Source organism: Diachasma alloeum, unplaced genomic scaffold (assembly GCF_001412515.2).
Source record: "Diachasma alloeum isolate Michigan unplaced genomic scaffold, Dall2.0 Dall_scaffold_00198, whole genome shotgun sequence".
Lineage (NCBI taxonomy): Eukaryota > Metazoa > Arthropoda > Insecta > Hymenoptera > Braconidae > Diachasma > Diachasma alloeum.
The window spans coordinates 513451-539065 of record NW_021680363.1 but is presented as its reverse complement, the minus strand read 5'-3'; the positions used below and the strand labels follow the sequence as shown (position 1 = coordinate 539065).

At 35.8% G+C, this 25615-nt stretch overlaps 2 protein-coding genes across 7 annotated transcripts in view; one reads left to right on the top strand and one right to left on the bottom strand.

Annotated features, from left to right (window-relative positions):
* Positions 1 to 968: 968 nt before the first annotated feature.
* Positions 969 to 20430, bottom strand: LOC107035510 (synaptic vesicle glycoprotein 2C). Of its 6 annotated transcripts, none has more exons than XM_015252950.1 (13): positions 20057 to 20236; positions 19592 to 19619; positions 12534 to 12895; positions 11804 to 11860; positions 9198 to 9359; positions 8745 to 8907; positions 7452 to 7573; positions 7117 to 7355; positions 4875 to 5101; positions 2773 to 2987; positions 2000 to 2159; positions 1763 to 1890; positions 969 to 1268 (listed from the first exon to the last, which is right to left on the bottom strand). In XM_015252950.1, the coding sequence occupies exons 3-13, from the start codon at positions 12535 to 12537 to the stop codon at positions 1213 to 1215; spliced, it is 1533 nt and encodes a 510-aa protein (XP_015108436.1). In that variant the 5' UTR covers positions 12538 to 12895; positions 19592 to 19619; positions 20057 to 20236; the 3' UTR covers positions 969 to 1212. The 6 variants fall into 6 exon arrangements, with proteins under 6 accessions (XP_015108436.1, XP_028982697.1, XP_015108435.1 ...); XM_029126864.1 differs by having other exon boundaries at positions 20064 to 20236; XM_015252949.1 differs by lacking the exons at positions 19592 to 19619; positions 20057 to 20236 and adding an exon at positions 20295 to 20430.
* The window catches only part of LOC107035509 (proton-associated sugar transporter A), a 39749-nt gene continuing 20971 nt past the window's right edge, over positions 6838 to 25615 (top strand). The window contains exon 1 of the mRNA XM_015252948.2: positions 6838 to 7539. The gene's annotated coding sequence lies outside the window, so the exon portion shown is untranslated. The remainder of the gene's footprint in view (positions 7540 to 25615) is intronic.

The window sequence follows — 25615 nt, the reverse complement described above, 5'->3', positions numbered from 1 at the left end:
CTTATAATTATTTTCCCTAAAGCAGCTTACGAGATCCCCGAGAACGAGGGAAAATTGTGTCGACGAGAAGGGAAAAACAATATCTTCTGTCACAAGGTTGTGGTCAATTAGCAATTTAGTATTATTGATAATAATTAATCTAGAAGCGCTAACATAACACTGATTCATATGAGAAAATCAACTTTTCAAGGGTATGAAGAAGGTTAAAATGCAGCAAGTGTCGAAAAATCAGAAAAAATAAATAAAAATTATTGTGAGTCTCACACTTTTGTAATAAATAATTTGTTTCTGCTTGCCCGGTGGGGCGTGTTGTCCAAATGAGGACAAGTTTGTCGAACTCGCCTTGTTTGATCACCATTGATGACTCGACAGACATGGAAGGTTCAAGAAAGTTCACATTGAAGAGCGATAATAAATTATATTTAGAAAAAAAATACATAGGTCTAACTATATTACAATATTCTTCACTAAGTCTCGTAATCTTAACTATCTCATACTTATGCAAGTTTCTAATTCGAGCTACATTTTTTTGGAAGTTTTCTTGAGATCCTAAGATATTTTATGGTTAACATTAGCTAAAAATGTGATAATAAATACTTATGTTTATTTGTAAACTATCACACTTACAGGCTCGGCGAGAATCCTTCAACTTCAAATTTTTCTATTAGAGAAAATAAATGTCTAAACATAAAACAATTCCTTAAAAAAAAAAAAAAAAAATCCAGAAAATCCTGTTGGGACCAAAAAAAATTTTCGAGTTTCCTTTTCAGTGAAAAATATCCTTCAGCAATCACTAAAAAACAAAGAAAATATTTATGATCTTCCAATGCGACTTACTCTACTGGCAGTTTTTTGCAGAAATTCCTTAGAATGAAATTTTAGAATTTTCTTCTCACATTCAAAATTCCTTGAAAGAAAACTTGGAAAATAATTAGGACGTTTCTATTAGAAAATTTTCAATAGAAATTATCAAAAACAATAAAATCATTGAATAGAATTTTCTACGCGAGCATTAGGATTTTCTAGAAAATTTTTTCATGTGTGTGTCGATCAAGAGTTATGGTAATATTATCCATAATATGGAGCGTTCGAGTCGATGTGAAGAAGATCTGTGTTCTGAGAATGTCAGTAGCTCATGCGGTTTTTCTAGAAACGTGAGACGGAGCATTGTTGAACAAATCTTTGTTTGATTCAAATTTTTATTGACTCCGCTTAGTCCAACGTGTCTTTTCCTGTTCTCGGTAGGAAGAATGAGAGGGAACCACAAACTGAAAAAAAAGAAGAGAAATTCATTAACATTTTATTATATTATATATTCGAGTATTATATATTTTAAGTTAAAAGTGTGAGAATTTTTTATTAAAAAATATTTTTTGCTCAATTCCGAGGAATATGTTCACCTATATATTAATTTTTGAATTTATGAATTTCTGTATTTTTAATTCACGCCAGTAATACTTTTATTTACATTCTTGGTTAAGAATTTTTTATATCATATTTTCATAGGTGCATACGGAATGGAATATATGGAAGATTTCTGATAATAATTATGCTGAAATTATTTCTCCATTCATTTTTCTACGCTGCGGCTATCAATGATAAAAAATGATTCGAGACTGTCTCTCTAAATTATAAAAATCTAAATCGACTTCTGGTGATGAAAATTTGGCACTCGAATTTAAGATTCTAACATTAAAGGTCATGGGGGCCACAGGGGGATTGGCGAGCAGCGGGCTTAGCCTTCTAGTAAGATTATACTTACTGAATAAAAAGGCTGCGAACAATATGATGGGAACGACACAGGCCAGATCGATCAGATAACCGAAGACTAAATTACCAACCAGTGCCCCTAATCTTCCCATTGTCAGAGACAATGCGGCTGCCATTACCCTAGAAATGAGGAAGTTGTATGTATTTTTCATTTCGTACTTCGTGTGTTTCATGATCCATTAATTTTATTTCTGAATGAAGAGTAATGAGTTATGCTCATATTGCAAACCTTAAATTTGTTGGGAACATATCAACAATTACGCAGTAAACCAATGATATTCCCAGTGACGTGAGGGCCTCGAAGATACAGGAAAGAATGAGATTCTGATCGGAACTTGTGACGAAATAAAAGCCGATGGTTACTGCACCGGAAATGACGAGTGATGCAACTGAAATGTGGAGATAAAAATAGATTAATCGGTCAGTTGACTAGAAGGCCTTCCAGTATTACGGCGGCATAAATTTCCAATGTTATTTTTCAAATTCTTCAAGTTGAGACAGACAAAAATTGATGAAAAAAAATATAGAAAATTCTTGTTGAGAAATTTCAATAAACAATATCCTTATATGGTCACTTATACGGAAAGATTATGAATCCATCCGTAAGCCAATGATATCATGAATCCATTGAGCTTGAGTGAGGTTCCGTCAATCGTATGTTGAAAAAATGTATTGTTGCCAATTTAAAAATAGAAATCGTGAAACAAATCTATGGAATTTTCAAGGATTGAATATTCCATATGATTGGTTTCAGTCGTCTGAGACGGCAAATTTAATTCATGATTAATTTAATTTTGAGATTTTCAATTATGATTGTTACAATTACAGCGCGCTGTACCGCGCCTTCGATCTCGTTGTAAAAACCAGATGAATCCGAATCTAATGGAATTTCCTGATAAATCCGTGCAGTTTTTAATCATCTTTACTTTATGAAATTTCTAATCTAAACTTTATGAAATTATTGATCTACTTCGAATACGTATATGACTGCTCACAACTTACTGAGAAAAACTTTAGCTCCAACTTTATGAATGAAGAGGGGTAAAATGATGGATCCTGGTATACAAGCTAGACCGATATAAACAGTATGCAGGTACACATCAGTGGCAATGATATTTCCACATCCATAGGGATTCGCCTGGGTACTATTCGTCGGGAGTGATACGATGCAGACCGAGGTGGACTCCCCAGGATGTTCAACTTCAAACTCTTCAAATCTGAAAATGAAAATTTATTTCATTGGGACATCGAACGATTCTGTAGTAAAATTGTCCATGCAACTTTAGATGTGTCGCGAAGCGTCGCCCTCACACATTCGCCGTTTGCAATAACTGGAATTCTGCGGAACAGGGATGTAAATGCTGGACGTAATATTCTATGCTTTGAACTCAGCGGGATTGGTTTTCCTCCTGAATCATCGATTGCAATCTTCGGGAACTTCAGGGGAAGGGCTTACATATCAGAAACTAACGTCGGACAGCGAATTCGACGAGCTGCGCAGCATTTATAGACAAAGCTTAACACGGTTTACGCACTATAATACGTTCATTAAGGGGAGAGATTACTCTGAGTTTTAAAAGTCGCGGGCTATTGCAGTGAGAGATTTCTCATGCATTCAAGTCGATTATATATCTCTAAAAATGAATAATTAGTGCAACAAAATTAATTGTTTATTGTTCGTTTGCCCAGCAGACGCTTAGAATGTGAAAAATAGTCCAAGGCCTCCAATTTTTGCGCAGTAGAGGTTTTTTTTCCAAATTTTTGAAAAAATATGTACAATAACAATTATGAATCAGTTTTTTGAAATTCGACTCCTACATCGCTAATTTCGTTTTGTTTAATATAAAAATTTGCGCTATTCATGTAAAATAGGTAGAAAAATTATCCTTAAAATATTTTTAATATATTCTCAATTATTTCAAAAACATTTTTCGGGCTATTATGCATGAATGGCGTAATTTTTTATTTAAAAACGCAATTATTTATGGAGGAGACCAATTTCAAAAAACTAATTCATAATTGTTATTGCACACATTTTTTCAAAAATTTTGAAAACAAAAAAAACCTCTGTAGCTCAAAAATTGGAGACTCTGGACTATTTTTAAAATTTTAAACGTCTGCGGAGCAAAGCCACAATAAACAAACGATAATTACGATAGCTGTATCTGTTGATTTTATTTTTATAATGATTTTTGAAATTTAGAATTTTTCATCATATATATTAATAATAATTGGCAACAACGACCTAAACGTGGCTTATGTAGACGATAAACCTGCGGAATGTACAGCCGATAAAAAAGCCAATCTCACTAAGGAGGAAATTATTGAACGAGAATATAAACACCGATATGCGAATGGGAAATATAGCTCGTTGAAGTAAATGCCACGTAGTTAAGGAAGAGAATGTTACCCCGTGAAGTAACAAAGCAAGAAAGGGAGCGACATAATTGTTTGAAAATAAATCTCATTTAATTTAATAACATAAACTAAGCAATGAATTAGATACCATCGAAGAAAATCATGAGCAAAATGACTATTTTGAAAGACACTGCACGCACGAAAAAAATTAATACAAAAACCTAGCAAATTCGCTAAGAAATTCTATTGCATTTCCATTATTATATTTCCATTATATATTAGCTATTAGTTTTTGACTGATTCTATTGAAATGTTCAATAGAATTATCTGGCGAATGCACTACGATTTTCTATTCAATTTTTTCGTGCGTGTTCTAATTTACTAGCAAAAATAACTATACCATGTGAAGACGAGCAATTTCCACTTGTTTTTAATTATCGTGAAACAACCAATAGTACTAAAAGTAATATATGAATTAAATTTCAATTAATGTCGATGGATACCGCTCAACATGACCTCCATTTGAAAAAGAATGATTAAATTCCATGGATTCATTAGTGAATAATTAAAGAAAAATTTGGTCACATACATACATACGGACGAGGTCTAAAATTGAATTTTCAACGTTTTTGGATCATAGTGACTTGACATAACGCATGAAATCCGAAAATTAAATTTGAACAATTACAAAGCTTCCATTCGGCAACAATAAAACAACTCATATACAAGATGAATAGTTGGATTACCTTGTGAACAACTCTGGGAACCATACCATAAGGGTATAATAACTGCTCGTGAGTCCAAATTGAATACCGCAGGCTAAAACAGTATTCCTGAGATAGGGTGGTTTGCACAGGGCTTTTGTCAGATCCCAAACTTCAGAGCAAAGTACCTTCAGATCTTTGTGCTTATGTAACCTTAGGGTTCTCGTGCTTTTGTCCTTCGGATTCGTCTTTTCTTGAAGAGACTTCACCTATAAATGACAACAAACAAGGATAAATCAACTTATCAATAATATCAAATGCAAATGAAGGAAGAAAAACTCATTATTAAAGTCATCTCATTTCAAAGGCAACTATTCATATCATTATTTACTAAAAATAATGGTTTTCATAGCAATTCCAAAATATTTTTTTTGTCGTTCCGGCCAGAAAAAATTTTTATGACAAAAAATAGCGTTCGTCACACGGCCGAAATAGTGTATTTCAGCACGAGAGCCATGGAGTATTTTACTCGCGTGGAGTTCGCGTCCGAGCCGAAGGCGAGGACTGGCCAATCACGCGAATAAAAAAACCCTTGGCACTAGTCGTGAACGATATTTTTCCGTAGTAATTTTCACTTTTACGAGTTTGAGGAAGGGTCAATACCAATCCCTGGACTGGGAAAAGTGAAGGTCAGTACGGTAAAAAACTTTTCTAGCTCATATGATTGCAACCCTCGCCTTTGGCTCGGGCTACAATATAAGCTAGAATAGTACATTACGCAACTAGTGCGGAGACTGCCTGCTGTCCGCACGTGTTGCGTATACTATTTTATATGATAAGTGCGTGATGAAGTCTGGGGGCGGAGGGGGGGGGCGAGCCCCCCTCCCTACCCCCCCGGGGGCTTCGCCCCCTGGACCCCCGTTTCTCGTGGGGGGCTTCGCCCCACTGAAGAAAAAAGATCACATTTATTTTAAAAAATAATTATAAAAAAGTGTGATTTAAAAATTATGCGGAACTTCTGAAGAAAAAATTAATTATATTCATTAAATATGTAGTTCAAAAAACTTGTAAAGTATTTTTAATTGAAAAAAATTAATTATAATAATTACAAAATACAATTTTTAAAAATCATTAAGAATTCGCAAAAAAAAGAAAGTTATAATTATAAAAAAATATGATACAAAACGTAATTGAAAAATCGGAGAATATTTTATTTCCATTTTCTTCAAATGTCACATCACCAATAAACTCCTCCTCATCAGTAAATAAATTCTCCTCACTGCCTAACTCTTCATCACTATCAGGAATTATACGATTTTGGCTCATTTTATCTGCTTCGAAAATCATCTTTTCATTTTTCAGTCATTCCATGTATTCACTATTCGGAGGTTAGATTTCCTTCCTTGTTATTCTCTTTTAATAGGTGATGCGCATGGGCGTCATACGTTATTTCTGGTTTCAGTTGACTATAGTCACCTGGAAAGTAGTGGGTTTCAAGCGCCTACCCACACTCAACTGTTAGAACAGTGGGTTTCAGTTGAGTGTGTGTAGACGCTTGAAACCCGCTACTTTCCAGTTGACTATAGTCAACTGAAACCCATGCGGTTACACGCACGTATCATATAAAAGTTTTTTTAGGTCGTGTGACGAACAATATTTTTTGTCGTAACGGTTGTAAGCAGTGATTTACGGACGCGTAGTGAAAATTCCGTCTCACGGAAGAAAGGAACAAGGAAGAAATGGCAATTGGAAGAAATGTCTGGGAAAAAATATCGGGGAAAAAGTGTCGGAGAAGAAAAGTCGTGGAACCGTATCGAAATATACTATTTCATCACGCTGTGACGAAAAGTGAATTTCCGCCACATTGTGATGAAAAATATTGTTCGTAACTCGTGAAAAAATGTTTTTTAGCTCGTGGGATGATATCACTCGCCTTCGGCTCGTGATATAAACCTCCCACTCGCCAAAAAACACTTTTTTGCACTCGTTACGAAATATACTATTTCGCTCCGGCGGGTGCAAAGTACATATTTCCCTCCCGCTTCCTGGTTCTAACCACGGGAGATAAACGAAAGGCTCCTTACCCACGTGCTTATCACCCGCATCTTCGGCTCGGGTAGTAATTCCGCACGTGAGCGCGACTCCTTTAATTTCCCTAGGTTAGAAATATACTAATGTGCACCTAGGGAGGAAAACCGGACATTCCAACCCGTATGTGCATTGTCACACAAGACAAAGCCGAGGATCCCTTGGTGTACAGTCTACTACTTCATTGCGAACTTACTGGATACTCAGAGGGATCACTCCTAGTATTTTGCGCGTAAATCCACCGGAAAACCTCCAGAGCCTTCTCTGTCTCCCCGCACTCTAGAAGGAACTTTGGGCTTTCCGGAAAAGCGAAGAGCCAGAGGGCTAGCATTAGGGATGGTAGCGCACAAAGGGCAACAAAGAGATTCCAGGATTTGAAGTAGAAAGATTCTGATTCATAGGTGATGTTCAGTGGTACAATCAGCCACGCAATCACTGAAAAATAACGTAATAATTGCATGAATTCATGAGAACTCTGATTGAAGTCGATGACTATTATAAGTGCTGGGATAATTCTTCATTTCTACGTACGTGGGAGGACAATAACACCAACAGTCCAGAACATTTCCATCCAGCAAAGAATTTTCTCGCGATATTTGGTTGGTTGAAATTCTCCGAGGTAAGGAAAACAAATTCCCATTGCCCCAGTTACACTGAAATGAAATGTGAATAGTTTAGAAAATATTTTTTGCACGTATGCATCTACAAAAAGCTTTTACAGAAAACCCTAGCGAATTCGGCAGAAAATTCTATGGAACTTGCTGTTAGTGTTTAATTAGTGCTAATTATATTGGAAAATTTCCCAGCTTATCTGCTTTTTATATTCTACCGACAAAATTAATAGGATTCGATTTGTCTCAAATTTTCCAAGGTTTTTTGGAAATATTCTTGTGGTGGAACTCCTACAGAAAATTTCTGAATGAAAACAGTTATATATAAACGAGAAATTCTACTGATTTTTTAATAAAATAGTTGCACTCTATATTATAAAAATCCAAATCGACTTCTAGTGATAAAAATTTGGTACTGCAAATAACGACTCCGACATTAAGGGTCATGAGGGTTAGAATAAGAGTCACCAGGGTCAAAATAAGGATCACGAAAGTCAGAATAAGGGTCACGAGGGTCCAAATAAGGGTCACAAGGGTCGAAGTAAGGGTCTAAATAAGGGGCATGGGGCCAAAACCAAGGGCCAGGGTCACGAGGGTCATCGTGGTCAAAATAAGCGTTACGAGAGGGTCACGAGAGGAGATGAGGGTCAGATTACGGATCCTAAAGAGGGTCACAAGGGTCAGATTAAAGATCACAAAGGACAAATTAACGATCCAAATAAGGATCATGGGTGTCAGAAACTAAGAGTCAGAAGGGTTACAATAAGGGTCTCAACATCTCTCTATATTGTAAAAATCCAAATCGACTTTTGGTGATGAAAATTTGGTGCTTGAAATGAAGACTCCAAAATTAAGGGTCACAAATGAAGGGTCAAAATAAGGGTCACGAGGGGTATAATGAGGGTCACAAGGGTCAGACTAAGGATCACAAGATTCAAAATAAGGATTATGCGGGTTGGCGAGCGGAGCGAGCAGGGGGCGCAGCCCCCTAGTCCATTGAAAATTTTCTTTAAAAAATTTGCGCAGTAAAAGTGTGAAATTCTTCAATATAATCGGCCAAAAATTTCCAATAGAAGTTCAACAAAAATCCAATAGAATTCCCTACCGAATTTGCAAGGTTTTTCTATAAAAATTTTTGGTACATGTGAAAAAATTGGATAGATTAAACTTCACGAACTCTTCATAGAGAAACTTATTGTCGAAATGAACTTACGCAAATCCATTGAAGAACCTCAACAGCAGGAACGGCCAGAATTGTTGAACGAATGATGAAACAATCCCGACAATCCCATCCATGAGCAGTGTAGCGATCAACACAATTTTTCGGCCTTTAGTATCAGCCAGGCACCCCCAGATGTAGGACCCAATGACCATTCCTAACAAAAACAATACCGTAAAAAATAATTCCAATTTTCATTTCAAGAGGGAGAAAAACAATTGTTGAGAAGCCGTCGAATATCCCAGGGAAGTTTTCCTAGGGTTTCCCTCGGTCTTCAATGAATCAATATTTTCCATTTTCTAGGTCGTACTAATTGCATCATAAATCTACTGGCAGACTTTCTCGTGCAAGTCATGTGACCTTGCATTGATAATTCAAAGTTAAGTAGATTTGCGACTAACAAGGAGAATAGGAATAGGAGGCAATTCGACCGGAAAAAATTCTCACCAAACATTGGCGATGCGCTTAGCCAGCCTTTGGTGGTGGAATCCATCTGTAGATCGCATTGGGCTGCTGGGAGGACGAACGAGATTATCGTCACCCCAATGGCTGTATCCATGTAAATTAATCCGCATATCATCAGCAGCATATAATGGAACTTGCCGAATCCTATGTATTGATAAGGAAAAAAAAAATCTGTTAGATAACAGTAAATCATATTTCATTATCAATGATAACAGCAGTGTCACCAGAGGATTTCCTAAAGAATGGCGATAAGAGTTCAAGGCCGAACATGAGCCGCACACGGAGAAAAAAATTCCAGAAAAATTACTGTGGTACCACGGTAGAACAGGTTCATTTGGACGGACCCGGAAAAATTCCCGTGCCAACACCGGAATTTCTGCCGTGCGCTACAAGAATTTTTCTCGGGTTTACCATGAAAAAATTTTGTACTCCACAGCAAATTTTCCGGTGATGGCACGGTAATTTCTCCGGGACCGTCCAAACGAACCCATTTTACCGTGCTGGCACAGTAATTTTTCTGGAATTTTTTTTCACCGTGCAAAGAATTTTTCGTTGAATAAAACATAGGTAATGATCAACTGTTTTCATCTCGAAAATGAAAAATTTCGCGGGCAAATGTGAGAAGATATTTTTTTTAGCTGATGAAATGGCCATCAGAAAATGCCTTCCAATGTTTTCTTCTGAATTTTTTTTTATCGTTATTTTACATCACTTTGACCCGGTTAGGATATACTGCGATGATGATCAAGACTTTAAATGGTTAGATTGCACCATTCTACCCGGCCGGGATTTGAATTCGGAACCTTTCGCATGTGAGACGTCTCCTGAAATTGATGATCAAAGGAGATGGTGATAATATTCAACTTTTCGTTCCCACTTATGAGACATTGATGAGAGTAGTTGGCAACTTCCGCCTTGTCTTAAATAATTGAAGTCGGTTGTTGGTTTGTTTGGGTGTATGGGGGTGTGTATGCGTATGTGATCAAAATTTTATTCAATTATTTCGCTTTTCAATGAAAGGAGAGATTTCAATTTTTTCTACTTTATCAGATCAATTCAAATAATACGGCCCACAATCAGGGGGAGGGGGGGAAGTAATTTGTAACGTTTTGATGAGGAGAAGGGGGAGGAATTGCTTAGATTGTGATGTCACACGATATTTTTTCCACTTTCAATCGACAAAATTGCAAATGCAATAATGTTTTCTGTTCTTTTCTCATGAAAAAACAGGTTTCGCCAGATCGTCAAGCTATCCCAAAGATTCCCAAAGAGGATGTTCGGAAAGCCCTAATAGCAATAATTTAAGAAGTTATGAAATGTTCAAAGAGCAGCGCATACAGTCGACTCTCCTCAACTCTCCACTTCTCTAGCTCCTCGAGCGTCACCGCATGAGGGGAATATCACCCCCCACTACGTGTGTGATGTTACGCAAGGATGACAGTCCCAGAGCCTATTGAGCGGTACTACCCGCCGTCGGGTAATACCGCTCGGTACGATTCCAATGCCGCTCATAGGGTTTTGCGTGTATATTTCGAGAGAGATTCCTAACATAATTATGCAGTTGCGACCACTCATCGTGAAAATTGGAACTTTCTTCAATAAATAATTAGCAAGTAATGAACTTTCGACTGGAAAATCTCCACTCTACGAAAAAAATATAATTCTGCCAATCAAATATGTTTCCGACAGGAATTTATAGAGCGATTTTGTATGGAAATTTCAGGCATTTGTTTGTCTGAAACAAATTTGATTGGGAGAATTATATTTCTTCTCAGTGTCATTGCATTTGCAAGTCCAGAATATTCCTTGAATTCTCCCCGACGACAAAAACATGACGTTTCCAGAAATTTGGAACAATTTTCATTACCCATTCATAAAAAGAAAATGTTTCGAAAGAACCAATATATTGAAAAATGACACAAGGGTCACACACCGTCCAGTGAATACTTGTGTGTCTTCGGGAATGACTCATTTTCTATTGATGAATTAATTGACATTCTTCAGACAGATATCATAAAATTCTCCATCGTGCCTAATCATTTCGTCCGATTGCATTGTTTGTCACTGATTTTCCGCAGAACAGTCACGAAAATTCTAAAATAATGTCAATTTCCACATGTTTATTTTCCGATTAAATAATTGATAAATAAATTTTGTATTACTGGTGATTCGTTTTTAACACCTTTGTCACGTATTTGCATGCTTACGCACTCACGGGCTTAAATTCTCGAGAAGAAAAAAAAACACGAGATACGAGAGCGCGTTGTTTTTTACTACTAGTCGACACATGACACCAAGATATCGCGTCTACCTGGTCTTCGCCGAGTAAACACCTGTTTGATTACTATTTCGTTGATTCGTATTATCATGTTTCCTCAGAGACTAATTCATGGAAATATTTACTAGGGCCAGACGTTGTCATGACCTACCTTGAGGCACAGTGATTTATTATCACGCTCCAGATACATATCGTATTTTTGAAAAAAAAAATCCTTAATTATTTCGAAATACCGCGATTCATTCTGTCAGTGATACTTCGCTATTTATTTTTTCGGGAGGAAAAACTTATTCATTTTAATTCTACTCACCCGTAACGGTGATTGCATGCTCGAAGTCGGCACCTCCGTCGGCCAGGAAGTCGAGCCCTTGAAATATTTAAAAAACAAAATTGTTGATAATTACGGAGACGACTAAATTAATTAATTTATAAGAAGGCAATTCGATTCGTCTCTGTTAGAATATGCAGTCGATCAATGCAATGAACCTGTCGCACATTAAAATAATTGAATCGCCACCAAAATTGATTAATTAATTGATCAATTCAAGTCCAAATGAATCAGTTAGTTGAAAATTTAATTTTAATCAAAGAATTCAATTGGAATAGCACCCGCCTATTAATAACACTTTGAAACTACATCCAGAGACACTAAAAATCACAAAAATTCATTTGGAAAATCATGAAATTGTGAGAGGAGAAGAATACTAATTAAAAGATTACATGTTTGGGTAAATTAATGAATTAACACATAAATGATTTGATTCGTCCCTGCCAGTATATGCAGTTTATAAAAACCATAAATATCTCTCACATATAGGCATAATCAATTTGTTGATGAATAAATAAATTAATTAATTGATCAATTCAACTCCAAATCAATCGAGTAAAAATTGAATTTCAGTCCAAAAAATTGATTGATATTGCACCAGTTCAGTAATTGCACTTCAAAATTTCAAAAAATGTTTCCAAAAATACTGAGATAATGATGAGAATATTAATTTGAACATTGCAAATTATTGTAATAAATAATAAGTACGAACCCATGGCTGTATCCAACGATACCGAAGTGCTCCGTGATAAAAAATCCTTGTTCAATTGTTGTGCACAATCTGTACCGCAGATTCCTCCCGAATGAGGTAAAACAATATCGGTTTCTTGGTCGCGTTCCACGGTTTTGTCTTTTCCAACCACTGCTCCCCTCGCTCATTGGTGAGGAGCCGATATCTGATTGTCGGTTTGTTTTTTCTTTTTATCACGACGTGAAATTATTCTCACCGCACTTAGTTAAAAACCCGTTGTCATCTCCCCTGTGTAAACGTTAATTTTCTCAACTTCCTTCTAATTGGTTGGCTCGCGCGTGACACTAAATCACACAATTCGAGCAATTCTTGAATGGCTGATACTGCAACACAACAGGAGAGGAACTGAATGTTAAAATTTTTTTCTAGACATTGTGGCTTCGTCACTACTCAAATACTTCGTACTGGGGTTCAATGCGGAGAACTACCGTCTTTTATATTTGTGCCCGGTGAGACTAGAGATAAGATTGTAGAAAATTTTTGGATGCTTTTGTTTGGATTGGACCATGGATATTTTTCGGCGTTGAATGTTTTTTTTCAGGTGAGAGAAATATTCTCTCAAATCGACAATAACAATATTCCACGGGAGAAAAAAATTTTGCACAAAAACCTGGCGAATTCCCTAGGAAATTCTATTGGATTTCAATTGAACTCCTATTGGGAATTCTATTAGCTTCGTGGTATTTGTTCATTGGACATTCTATTTTCACCCATCAAATAGAATAATTTAGCAGCTTTTCTATGCAGCTTTCTAATAAAAAATATTCGATAGGAACTGACACATAGTTTTCACATCATTTTTCCTACTCTATTGTTTTCTCCTCTGATTAATCAAATCAGACGAAAAACCTTGGAATATTCGAGGCGAAAAAATAATACGGGAAATATGTCAACAGAATAAGTTGCATAGAAAAATCACATTCCATTCACTTATTCTATAAAAGATTTCCTATTGAACATTTCCATCTAAGAAATCTTTCATTTACTTTGATGGTACGCGCTCATCACTCCGTCCATCAATCCTCTAATCAGTTGAATGCATTAACCAATACACATAAGAAACAATCAATACATGAAAATACTACAAATCAGTAGACACCAAGTATCTCAGAATCTTATCGTATCTATCGATGACTTCATCATTTCATTTATAAATAATTTTTATCGACAGGAATAACGAACCCGGGATCTATTTTAGTCCTCGAGAGTTGTTACCTTTATATCAGTAGGTGCTTACGTTTTTAGAATTAAGATTAACTCAAAGCCTCACCAATATCAATGAACTAATCGATAACAATTCATAATCTTTGGAAAGTCTACCGTTGTGAGGATGGAAGCATCAAAATATTCAAATGAATCTACGACACATCAGTGCAGACATCACACGATTCGTGACGCAGCATATAGTGCAAATATTGTGAGCAATTTGAGATAAAATACTGTAATAGCACCATTATAAGATTAAAATTCTTTTCATTCTGAAAACAACACATTTTCCCAATCTCACTATCATGAAATGAATGGAAAATATTCGAATGTGGTATACCTCGTATTTTAGCATTGTGCAGATCAAAATTTGTCACGTAATTTTTATCAGCGTAAATTTTTTATTATCCTCATGAAATATTTTTCGTTTTCATTGATAATCTTCATTGAGTTTACAAAAAGAATTCAGTGAAATTGTGTATTATGTTACTAGTACGTAAAATTCTACTTTTCGCACGCATGTGCAACAGATCCTATTTTTTATAATATCCATCGAGTTCACGGTTTTCTGGAGTGGATTTGAAGTGTTTGATTTTTTGCGCGGAGTGTGTAAAGTTCCGGGTCGAGTAGAAATTCATTTTTCATCACGCTGTGACGAAAAGTAAACTTTTCGGCACGCTCCGCGTGCCTAAAAGTCCAATTTCCGCCACATTGTGATGAAAAATATTGTTCGTAACTCGTGAAACAATGTTTTTTAGCTCGCCTTCGGCTCGTGATATAAACCTCCCACTCGCCAAAAAACACTTTTTTGCACTCGTTACGAAATATACTATTTCTTCATTACACTCAACGACACGAGTGGAATCTTTTCATACTGCTTTAAGGACCTTCCGCAGTAAGTATACTTGGTGAAAATTTCGAAATGGTAAAAAGACTATTCCCAAAATTTCAAGTACCTTGTCCACCCGATTTTCTAAAATAATACATCGAGTTATATATCGTCAAAAATGGAAAAAACACAAAAATTGAATGTTTGGCGATGCATATCTCAAAAATGGGGTGGACCAGGGACTTGAAATTTTGGGAATATCTTTTTAATGTGGTCAACAACATATGATCCAAATATTGCGTCTTTATACCATTTCGAAATTTTCACCAAGTATACTTACTGCGGAAGTACCTTAACCTGCAATTTGGCATAAAGTTGCCTTTTCTCTTGTCCTTGCAACGGTTCGCATTGAAAGTGGGCTACATTCGATGATTAGTTCCGGAGATATTCAACTTTTTATGTCAATCTATCTCATTCAATATTTAAAAAACTCAATCGATTTTATTTAGATCCTAACACCACCAGATAACCAAAATATAACCATTCGGAAGATCGCCATCAATTTATTGATGACAACAAAGGATAAACTCCTTTGTTGTTATCAATACCATCTCCACTCTTATGTAGAAAATCTCCAGGCACATGCTCACTATCACATGCTCGCAGCCACCTGCTTGTTTGTTTCAATAATTTTTGGAAATATTAATTTAGGAGAAAACGAAAATCAATTTGGCAGATAGTTCATCCATCTCCAGAGTAAAATCTGCTGCAAAAAATGGCGTTGACATGATCACAGATAGCGATATGTCTAAAAATTCTTGCCATATCACTCACCTCATCGAAATAAAAAATAACCCATTGATAAATTTTTAGAATTGTGAGATATTGATCGTGAAGCGCACGATGTCTCGAACCTTGAGTCCCCGATTAAATGGTGTTGTGAATATCTGCGAAGTGTTATTGAAAAAAATTCACTGATAACACGGTCCTACAAAATTCCAGCTGTTTTTGGCACATGAATGAGACTGCTACCACTCGAAAGATTTTTGCACACTGATTTCAAATTTTTATCATTGTAACTGGAAATATTCCCTCAAGCTGAATTCGACTCTGAGCGTCTCCTTTAGATCCCCGAGTGGAAATTCAAATTAGGATAGAATAAGAGATTGACCAGTAAAAACTGATTTTGATCAATTTTGGATCAGAAATGTAACGCTTGTTTGGGTCCATGCCTGGTCAAAATTCTAGGATTCGATCTTCCTGAACAGTACCGGATCCGATGCGGATCTAGTCAAGATTTGGCTGATCAGAATAGGATCACAATTCACTCCGCCACAATGGATACAGATACTCCATTCAGAATCTCATCAGATCCTGATCCGAAAGTCTAATCAATAAATTCTGGCCAGCATTGAACCTAAAACTAATGTAGATCCAAGCTAACTGAGTGAAATTTCCACTCGGGTCGATGTGTAGGGCCATTTCATGGATGTGAACCGTAGTCTGGTCGCTTCCGCGGGGATTCGCCACCGTCTTATTCAAACTCCAGTGTTACCGAATTCACTCTACAGTGTCCGGGCGCGTTTAAGGAGTTTCCGGCAACGTCGCGTAATGGGGCAATTGCTTCTAACATGGAAAAAGATAATTCGTCTGTCGAAAATAAATGTTTTCTTTAGGAATTTTGGGAATTATGCTGTACTAAAAACTATTATAATTTTTTAGACACTTCAATTGACAAAGTCAAATTTTCTTTAATTTTTCTAGTTAGTCAGTCAATCGCAATTGATGAAAAACGAGACGCTGCGGTGCCTCCCTCATGTGATGATCATTCTAGAGTTATTGGTTATGAATATCTCTAAAGTGGTGCAATTTGCTCAATTTCGTTCTGGCTATCTCTGGTTTCGAACAGTCGAAATCGGTTTATATAGTTGCCAAAATAGATGAGAAATCGGTGTTTACTGGGTGAGTGGAAGATCAAAGAAAGTCGGGCAAAATGGAGGTGATATTTCTTCAATCGGTGATATTTCATGAATCGATGATTCAATCTTAATGAATTTGGTTTCGTTTCAAAAGTTGGAGAGAGTTCTTCTAAGACCACTGAACTTGAGGCTGTCCATATCATGTTATTTTCAATATCTCCTGGATAAATGATACGATTTCCACGAATTTTATCTCATTTTAACTCTAGTTGCCACCATACGAGACCCTGCGATTGGTCACCTCCGCGGGAGTCGCCACTCGTGTTATTTAAGCTCCAGCGTTGCCGAATTCACTCCACACTCCGCGGGCGCGTTCACCCAGTTTCCAGCAACGTCGCGTAATGAATAATTTCATTTCACATGGGAACAATAGTTCATCTTTTAGAAATAATTCGTTTTTAATAGAATATGGGTGCAAGTGAATAAATAAATGTGGCAAAACAATGAGATACTTTATTAAAATCTCTTTATTTGCACGAGGAAAGCACGGCTGTACTGGAAGACCGCTGTCCTGACACTAAAGGCAATAACCCGGAGAAAAACTCTCGCTGGGAAAACGAAAAGCAAAATAATAAAGTTTTACGACTCAAGAGGACACAGTCCTTCAAATTTCAGCATGTTTTTAAGATTAGGCCACTCTCCAGTAGAGAGCACAACGAATCGTAAATGAGGCCCTTTCCAGAACTGTTCCCAGTATGTCATAAATCTTTGTCGAATAGTTTTTTTTATTTATTTATTTATTTAACGCTGCATTGAAATATATGGTATTTTTTATCGCAAGGGGTACCCATTTACAAGGGAAAAAAATATAATATAAATGAGAATAACTTGTTATTTGGATAAAAATAGTAACATAAAGAATAACAGAAAAAAAAGTGTAAAAGCTAAAGCCTAGAGGAGAGAAAAACGTGAAAAATAGTTTTGTAAGATAAAAGAGCTGTGTTCGAATGTTCCAACAGTTTTTAAAGTAATTTTTGGTAATTATGTTTTCGTCACTGAGGCCCGATATAGTATATTTCTAACCTAAGGAGGTAAAATAAAGGAGTCATGCCCACGAGCAGAATACTTTGCGCCCGCCGGGGTAAAATATATTAAACCTCATTAAAAAATTCCTTAGCACTGAATAAAGACCTCAAAAAGTCTCGATTGTCGCCAAATATTTTTTTCTCAGTGCAGAATTTATTCTCAAATCAAGAATAGAGAAATTTCTGTTCGTGCATGACATCCTTTCGCGCATGAATGAGGTGTCAAACTCGGAATGTTGTTATTCAGAATTCCTAAGGCTAGCGTGCCAAGTGTCACATTCAGGTGTAAACATCTATATGTCTGATCGTCTAGTATAGAAACCGGTGAAAACTGGATTTTGAAATGGCGTAATTACTTCTTGAAAATTCAGAGTCAATTTTATCTCGAATCCCACATTATTGCTCAATCCAAACTTCACAAATATTTTCTTAAGTGAAATGATAAAACTCATCGTCACCTAGGGATCGTCTAAAAATTGAATTTCAATACTATCTCGTTGGAGACATTTTTATTGAGCTAACAATAGAACTCATTGTCTCTTCTCCGCAGACGTCACGGTTGCGCTTGAACTTGAGGCAATTGGGGAGTAGAGTATTGCACTGCGATAAACATCGATACGTTCACTGATTTCTTTTATTGGTTCACCCGTCACGTCACGAGGAAAACTAAACCTGCACTTTGGCATAATTTGATTTAGAACGCACGATTTTTCTCACCACAGAGGTACTAATGATCGGAATGTCGAACTCGGTGGATCTGTGATATCTATAAACCTCACGACTAATTGGAATGATCCAGTAGTCAGTACTCAAATTAATTAATGATGCATTCATTTCCATTCTCTCAATAATTGCGAATTTATGTCGGAGAATTGTGATTTGAAAACGTGAGAAAGCGTAATGTTTAGTTCTGTTACGTTCCCGAATTGGATTTCGTTTATTTAAATCATATTTATCTCGAAAACTAGCGATTTGAGGTAAAAAAAACTCCAAAACATTTTTTGTAATTGATGAATTATCCAATAAAAATGTATTCAGATCTTCTCCACTAAAAACAATCGTGATCTAGATAATTGGTGATGTTACACGGAGAGAAATGTTCAGTAAAAATTACGGAACTCACAATTCACTTACCGATTACGGAATTGACTCAGAAAATTTAAGTGACGGTATCGTAATTTTTCACAGGAGATTCAGAAACAAATTACGGAACGCTCCGGAAAAATTCCGTGACAGTTCCGTAAAATTTCCTACGACCACATTTCGCTCCGGAATTACGAAAAAGATACGTAATTTTTATTGAATATGTCTCTCCGTGTACGTTTTACAATTATAGATTGTTGTTAATTAGGATTTGTCTCGAAAAAGTAATTTGAGAAGAAAATGTTGCGAAATGTCATGTTATGTTACTGATAAAATTTTTCATTAAAAATTTCGATTCATATGTTAAATAAACTAAAAATTCATACCCAGTCAGTATAATCTAAATTAAATTTCGCAAAATATTAATATTTTTTCAAACATTTCCCTCTTATAAATAAATAATAAAACTAGTTTGCAAAACGCTGGATTATTTTTTATGAGGTGTTGAAAAATTCTTAATTTTTTCACATCTAATGAAAAAAAATTCAGATTTTAATCTTTGATTAGAATGGAAATGTTGATTTTCACATAAGACACTGAGTTAAATCCTGATTTTTAAACATTCCTTCTTTGAAAAACCGAAACGATAATTAAATTGAGAAAAAAATTAGAATTCTGAATCTAATCGAGTTTTCTGCAATTTTTTTGCAGTTTTCAATAGTGACTTTCAGTGACTTTGAATAAATCTTTTGTGTAGCTAAGAAATTTCTCACGAAAAATATCTATTCATATTTGAATCAAACTCCCTTCAGCTCAAAAACGGTTACACAAATAAAAATAAAAAGGACCAAGTTTGCCTATGAGTTCAATTAATATTTCTCTCTAAAAGTCACTCACCACGAGAATAATCCCATGCGTAACAAACCTTAACAAATCAATTTGTTTAGTTAATTTCTGTTTCCCAATTCATTTCTGTTTCCAATCAGTAGCGACGTGTCAAACCGCATAAGTCAATTTTGGCTATTGACCAGTTTTCAATGAATATCTCGGAATCTAAGGGAGATAATAAAATTTTTGTTATAACCTTTTTTGTGGAGCCAATTGAGAGCTACAATAAATGTAATCACCAAAATTTCCCGATTTCCCTTAGATTCGGAAATATTCGTCAAAAACTCAACTGTTTTACCACTTCGCTACTGATATCTATCTCGAAAAAATTGAGTTTCGAATAAGATTTTATCAATTTTTGTTCTAGGTGAAAAAATTTCGCACAAAAAATATTTTCTGACATTCCTTCCTGGAACCACTCATGACCGAAATAAATCAATATCTAACAAAACATTTAAAACCGACTTCTATTACGTTTTACCAATTCGTTACCGAATGTAATCAGCGTTGAACACCACTGACAGGTATCTTCATTCCGTCAATCTTAGCACGCACTCGATCACCCCAAGACTAAATATTTGTATTGACAATCAATCACTCGTTCTCACAGAAGCACATTCGGATAATCTCGAGGTGATTAAATCACTGAGAAAGCTGATCAACATGAATATTAATAGATGGATACAAAATATTTATTCAAACTCAACATTACCACAACACCATAAACAATTCAAAAACAAAATATTGCGACTCAGTGCCTCACGAAAGACATCACAAGACTTTAATTAGAACACAGAGGCCCAAGGGTAAGAAACAAGATGAAATTGCCAATCCGAGTGTGAGGTCGTTAAAATACGTCTGACTGTTTGTCGATCCAACTTTATTCTAATTTTGGCGACTTTGTCCTATCTTCATATCTTGACCAATCGGCACTTAAAACTAGGTACGGAAATTTTATTTCCGCTATTTGTAACACTTGATAATTCGTAATGTCTTGGTACGGAAATTCTATTAACAGTAATCGTCCGGATAAAGAAAACCGGAATGAAACATTTTTTGCATTTTTACAGAAAAACTCGAATGGATTTCGATTGTCATTTATGCATTTTTCCGCATATTTTCTCGATAAAAAATTTCCAATTGACTAGAAAAACCTAGGGAATTCGCTAGTCAATTCTATTGGATTTCTATTGCACTTTCTATTAGTTTCCAGCCGATTCTATTGAAACGTTCAATAGAAAAGATCAAAAGAATTCGATTTTTCTGTACAACTTATGCTATTGAGATATTTTCTATTGAATATTTTAATAGAATCGGGCAAAAACTGTTAGAAAGTTCAATAGAAATCGAAGAGAATTTTCCAACGAATTCTCTAGGTTTTTCTATTAAATTGATTCGTGCGTCCAGGTCTAGTCGATTGTGATCCGTTCCTAAAAATTTTTCCGTAAGAACTTCTCATTTTTTCCATCGGCTCAAAGAAAAATCGGAAAATCATACCAGGATTAAGTGCCAGGGGAACTAATCCACATCCATTGACTTCGAATAGAAAAAAATTGAGTTTTATTTTCTATGTAGAAATTCTTTAGCATGAATTTTCGAAGTTTTCTCCATTTTTTTATCCCTCATTATCATGAAATCCAACGAAAACAATTTTTTTGTAACACCTGCCTTAAAAGGTCCCTTTCGGGGGGGTTTCGCGTGCGCAAAGTGTTTGTTTGCCACACGACATGCGTAATGCTCAGAGGTACAGTGTTAAAAATTTTCGTCTGAATTTTCTGCGCCAAATTCCGGAAATTTTTATCGTGTTCAAGTTCCACAAAATTTCAAGAAATCTTGTCGTTGAAAAATTAAATATGCCATTGATTTTCTTGTCAAATGATTTGGAAATCAATGAAATACTTGATTTTTCAGTTCAATTATTCTGTGAAAATTAAAGAACACAGGAAAATTCAGAAAAAAATTGAAAATTCATTTCATTTTGTTTCTGAATATTCATGTTCCACTGAAAACTCATGAATTTCTGTGAATTCTACTGAAAACTTGAAATTTCATAACCATTTTTCCCCTAAATTCGATTCAATGTCACTCTCATGTGATTTACTGTAACATATTTCATGAAATTCCAAAAAATTTCTAACAGTGTAATGCGTAAAGTAAATTCTCGCTAGCTAAATTTCTTCTTGAAATTTACTTTACACACAACATTGAATTTCATGCACTTCGTACATAAAAGCAAGTACATAGCACAATTGTACAATTTTCCCCAGAAATCAGGGTAAAGGACAGAAAACTCTGAATAAAATTCTAATAAATTTTCAATAAGATTCCAAAAGAATTTTCTATATGTTTTCTATTAACTTCTTCATACATGAATCGGTTACATCAGTTGAAATATTTTTTACAAGTTTCTACTCATGTTTAACTGCCAAATAAATACAATACAATTAAACATTATCATTACAAATCCATTGCAAATTATGATAACAACAATAAAATGGGATAAACAGCAGATGAACTGCCCTTGACACAATTACACAAAAACACGGTGATTTATAATGTATATGAGATTAATCTTGACACTGTCAGCGTGAATATGTGACTTGTGTGCTTTAGGAAATGCCTGGCATGTTTTTGTTCCCTTGAATTAAGAGGATGGATTTGCCACTGATCATATATGAACTGTGTATTGTGTCCGTGATTACATTGGGCCGAAATTTGAAGACACGGACTTGCTCTGATGTATGAAGAATGACAAGGTCATCCGATGCATGCAATTCTAACCCCAGTAATCCGTAGTATAATCATCTGTGAATGTCTTAATTAAGGGGATATGTCGATGAAATTTAAAAGTCTTCACTGGGCCTTGGGATCCATTGAACAGTTTGTGATATATGACAGAATATCAGAATAACTAGGGAAAATCGCGGATCCGATCGATTTTGACTCGTATAACCACAAAAAACTTCATTTCTTCCTGTTCTTTTTTTTACGGCCTTGGAGTCCCTTTTTGGGTCCCATTCGGGACAAAATAAAAAAATTTAAAAAAAAACAAAAAACAAAAAAAAAATCGAATGAAAAATTTGAAAATACCTACCAATGAAACCAAAAAGTAATAATAAATAAACTTCCTAACGGATGCCTAGAAAAACATGGATTTTGAGGAAGAGAGTTGCTTAAAATTACAATAAAAAAGACGAGATTTTGGGGATGAAGGATAATGCTTGAGTTACAGTGAGATGATGCAATAATTTCACAACATAACCTCTACTGTTGTAACCGATTAGTTACTGAGAACGCCGCCAGTGCCGCTGAATCAACTCACTAGGCAAGTTACTAGACGGCTCGCTTACCGCGCATGCCCAACCGACGGCCATATTGCCCATATCGGCTCACTTCATATTGCATTTGTACATAAGTCATGTGGGTTACTCATCTAGTAACTGTATAACTTTACGGGTCGACCCGAAAAGTCTCATTTACTATAGCTGGTCCTCTTTACAGTACTCTTTACGGACCCGGCCAGCTGAGGCCAGCTAATCGCCGTTTACTCCCTCTGAACACAGCCCCCGTAAGCGCCACTTATCGGGCCTCAATGACGAAAATTCCATTTTCAACGAATGTGAGTAGAGACCTCGCCGTCGGCTTGGCCTGTAAACTTCACATCCGTCGAAAACGGAATTTCACACCTCGTACTCTAATATACTATTTCGAAAGTGACAATCACCATTCCCCGATTGGTGACATAATACTGAACAGTCAATCGAGATAAAATCGCATTGGAACGTTTCCATCGGAATTATTTTTAATTAAAAAATGAAAAGTTCCGCTCATCTAAGAGAATATCCATTGATAAGACGAGACCTTCATTTATTCATGTCAATTTTATGGTAACAATTGCAACAGGTCACCCGTATCTCCACTGTCTTCAAATAAAATCCATCTGCCTCTATCTTGTTTCAGGGATTGAACAGACTCCGTCAATAGGACTGTAAACTCAATTGGTTTTTCTTCCATTGTGAAATAAATTTCTCTGAGGGAAAGACTTCCGTTTTCTTGGCTCCCGTCCCTCTACTCGTCTTTTCCGCTCTACCCCTGATTGAACTGTAATTGTCATCGTTTCTGAACCGATGCGGTCCCTATTGGTATTTTCAAACTAAAGTGAGGAATAAAAATCAAATAACCATCTGGAGAATCTTGAGAATAGGAGAAGGTGGAGTGAAATGTTTTTTTCTTATTTTCATTATCTCCAATATTTCCCGATCATACGATATGATTGGGATGAATGTGGTCTCATTTTGAAGCGTGATAAGTAGCTTGGAAACATGCCACACTTGAATGTCCCATCCGGTGGGACTCTACATCGGTGAAAATAGATTGAAATTTCATGGTCAGTTTAGTAGTAATTTTCAGGAGAGCGGGACGAAATTCAATTCACGAAGAAAATATAATGAAATTTATCATTTTTGAACAACAGGATGACAAGAAATCCAGGGGATTACTTGAATTTTCAATCAATTGCAAATTTAAGGGTATATTCAGTAGTAATACCATGAGACCTCCAAAATTATCGGATATTTCCGGATTGTTTTGTTGCGTAGCAACGAGAGGGAGAAGTTTTGCAGATCATAATCCCGAGCGCGCAGCGCGACTCGACTTATTGCACGGCGTGCCATAAATTATCAAAAGCTAGGGGGAAATAAGCGCTGTAATTTTAATTGGGAAGTACTTCATGTTATTGAATACTGAACTCTGATTGGCCCAGGGAAGGCCAGATCCAATTACCAAAAATAATCACCGGAATTTTTGTGCCCGAATGGAAGCATGGCACGTATAAAAAAATCGTATAGAAATTTTCTATACGGATTGCACTCCTCAATCATTTACACTACTAAAAATTTTTGTCTGAAATTTCCGGTATACTTTATGGAAATTTTTATCGAATTTAATTGCCACTGAAATTTCAACGAATTTCGTCATTAAAAATTCAGAATTTTGTGGAAAAATCAAAGAGAACTGTAAATTTTAGTTCCATTTTTCCCTGAAAATAAGTAGACAACCAGAAAATTCCGGTAAATATATTCTTGAATTTTTAAAACAGTGACACTGAAAGCGAATTAGGGGAAAAAATTATGAAATTTCAGATTTCACTGAAAATTCAATCTAATTTGGCACTGAATATTCATATTGGATTGGTAATTTAAATAAATTAAGAAATTCTCGTCTTTATGCTGCTTAAAATTCTGGAACTTTACTGGATTTTTAGTGAAACCGGAAATTTCATAATTGTTTTCCCCTAAATCGCAGTCAGTGTCGTTGTCCTGAAAATTAGTAGACAACCGTCCATGAAATTTCATTTTTTTCTAACAATCTGTGCTGAAAAAATACGAAGTTTAATGACCATATGTGCATGTGCGGATATCTTTATTAAAACGATCTATTTCGCTTCACCTTCCCGTTTGCTGCAATTCAAGGGAAAGAGTGAGGATTTTTCCCTTTAGATTGTGACAACACATTTGACTACAAAATTCATGACTTCATGCCCGACGAAATCAGATAAGGGAGAGGAACTGTATACGATTATTGGAAAACGGTGGGAGACGAATGACGAGGGGTGTAAATTGAGAGTAAGTTGAGTCTATGCTCGTTCAATATAAGGATTAGCCTTGAGCCTACATCGGGAGGAATTGATAGTCAACTCGTGTAATAAAGTTTCATCTCGTTAAAAAAAATGAGTTACGCTAGGGGTGTCCTAACATAATAAAAAATTCATGACGTCGCGAGCCTTTTTATCCTTCGAAAAAAAATCTGCAAGTGGCTGTGTCTTTGATACAGCCGTAATTTTATGTGGATACGTCAATGGTCTTTCCTTTCTTACTTTTAATTCATTTCTAAAAAACTGGAGAATTTTCTCGAATTTTCCGGAAAAATCTGGAATTTACTAGCACAATCTAGAATGTTTTAGAATTCCAATACATGGAGTTCCCGCTGATAAGGAATCACAAGGACTTTTTCCCTAAATGCCCCCCCCCCCCC

What these genes read in the sequence shown, in the direction of transcription:
- LOC107035510 (XM_015252949.1), bottom strand. An exon ending in AAGCGCATCGCCAATGTTTG is followed by an intron (nt 8,908 to 9,197) that starts GTGAGAATTTTT and finishes TGTTTTTGTTAG; the next exon opens with GAATGGTCATTGGGTCCTAC. An exon ending in GTGATCCCTCTGAGTATCCA is followed by an intron (nt 5,102 to 7,116) that starts GTAAGTTCGCAA and finishes TGTCATTTATAG; the next exon opens with GTGAAGTCTCTTCAAGAAAA.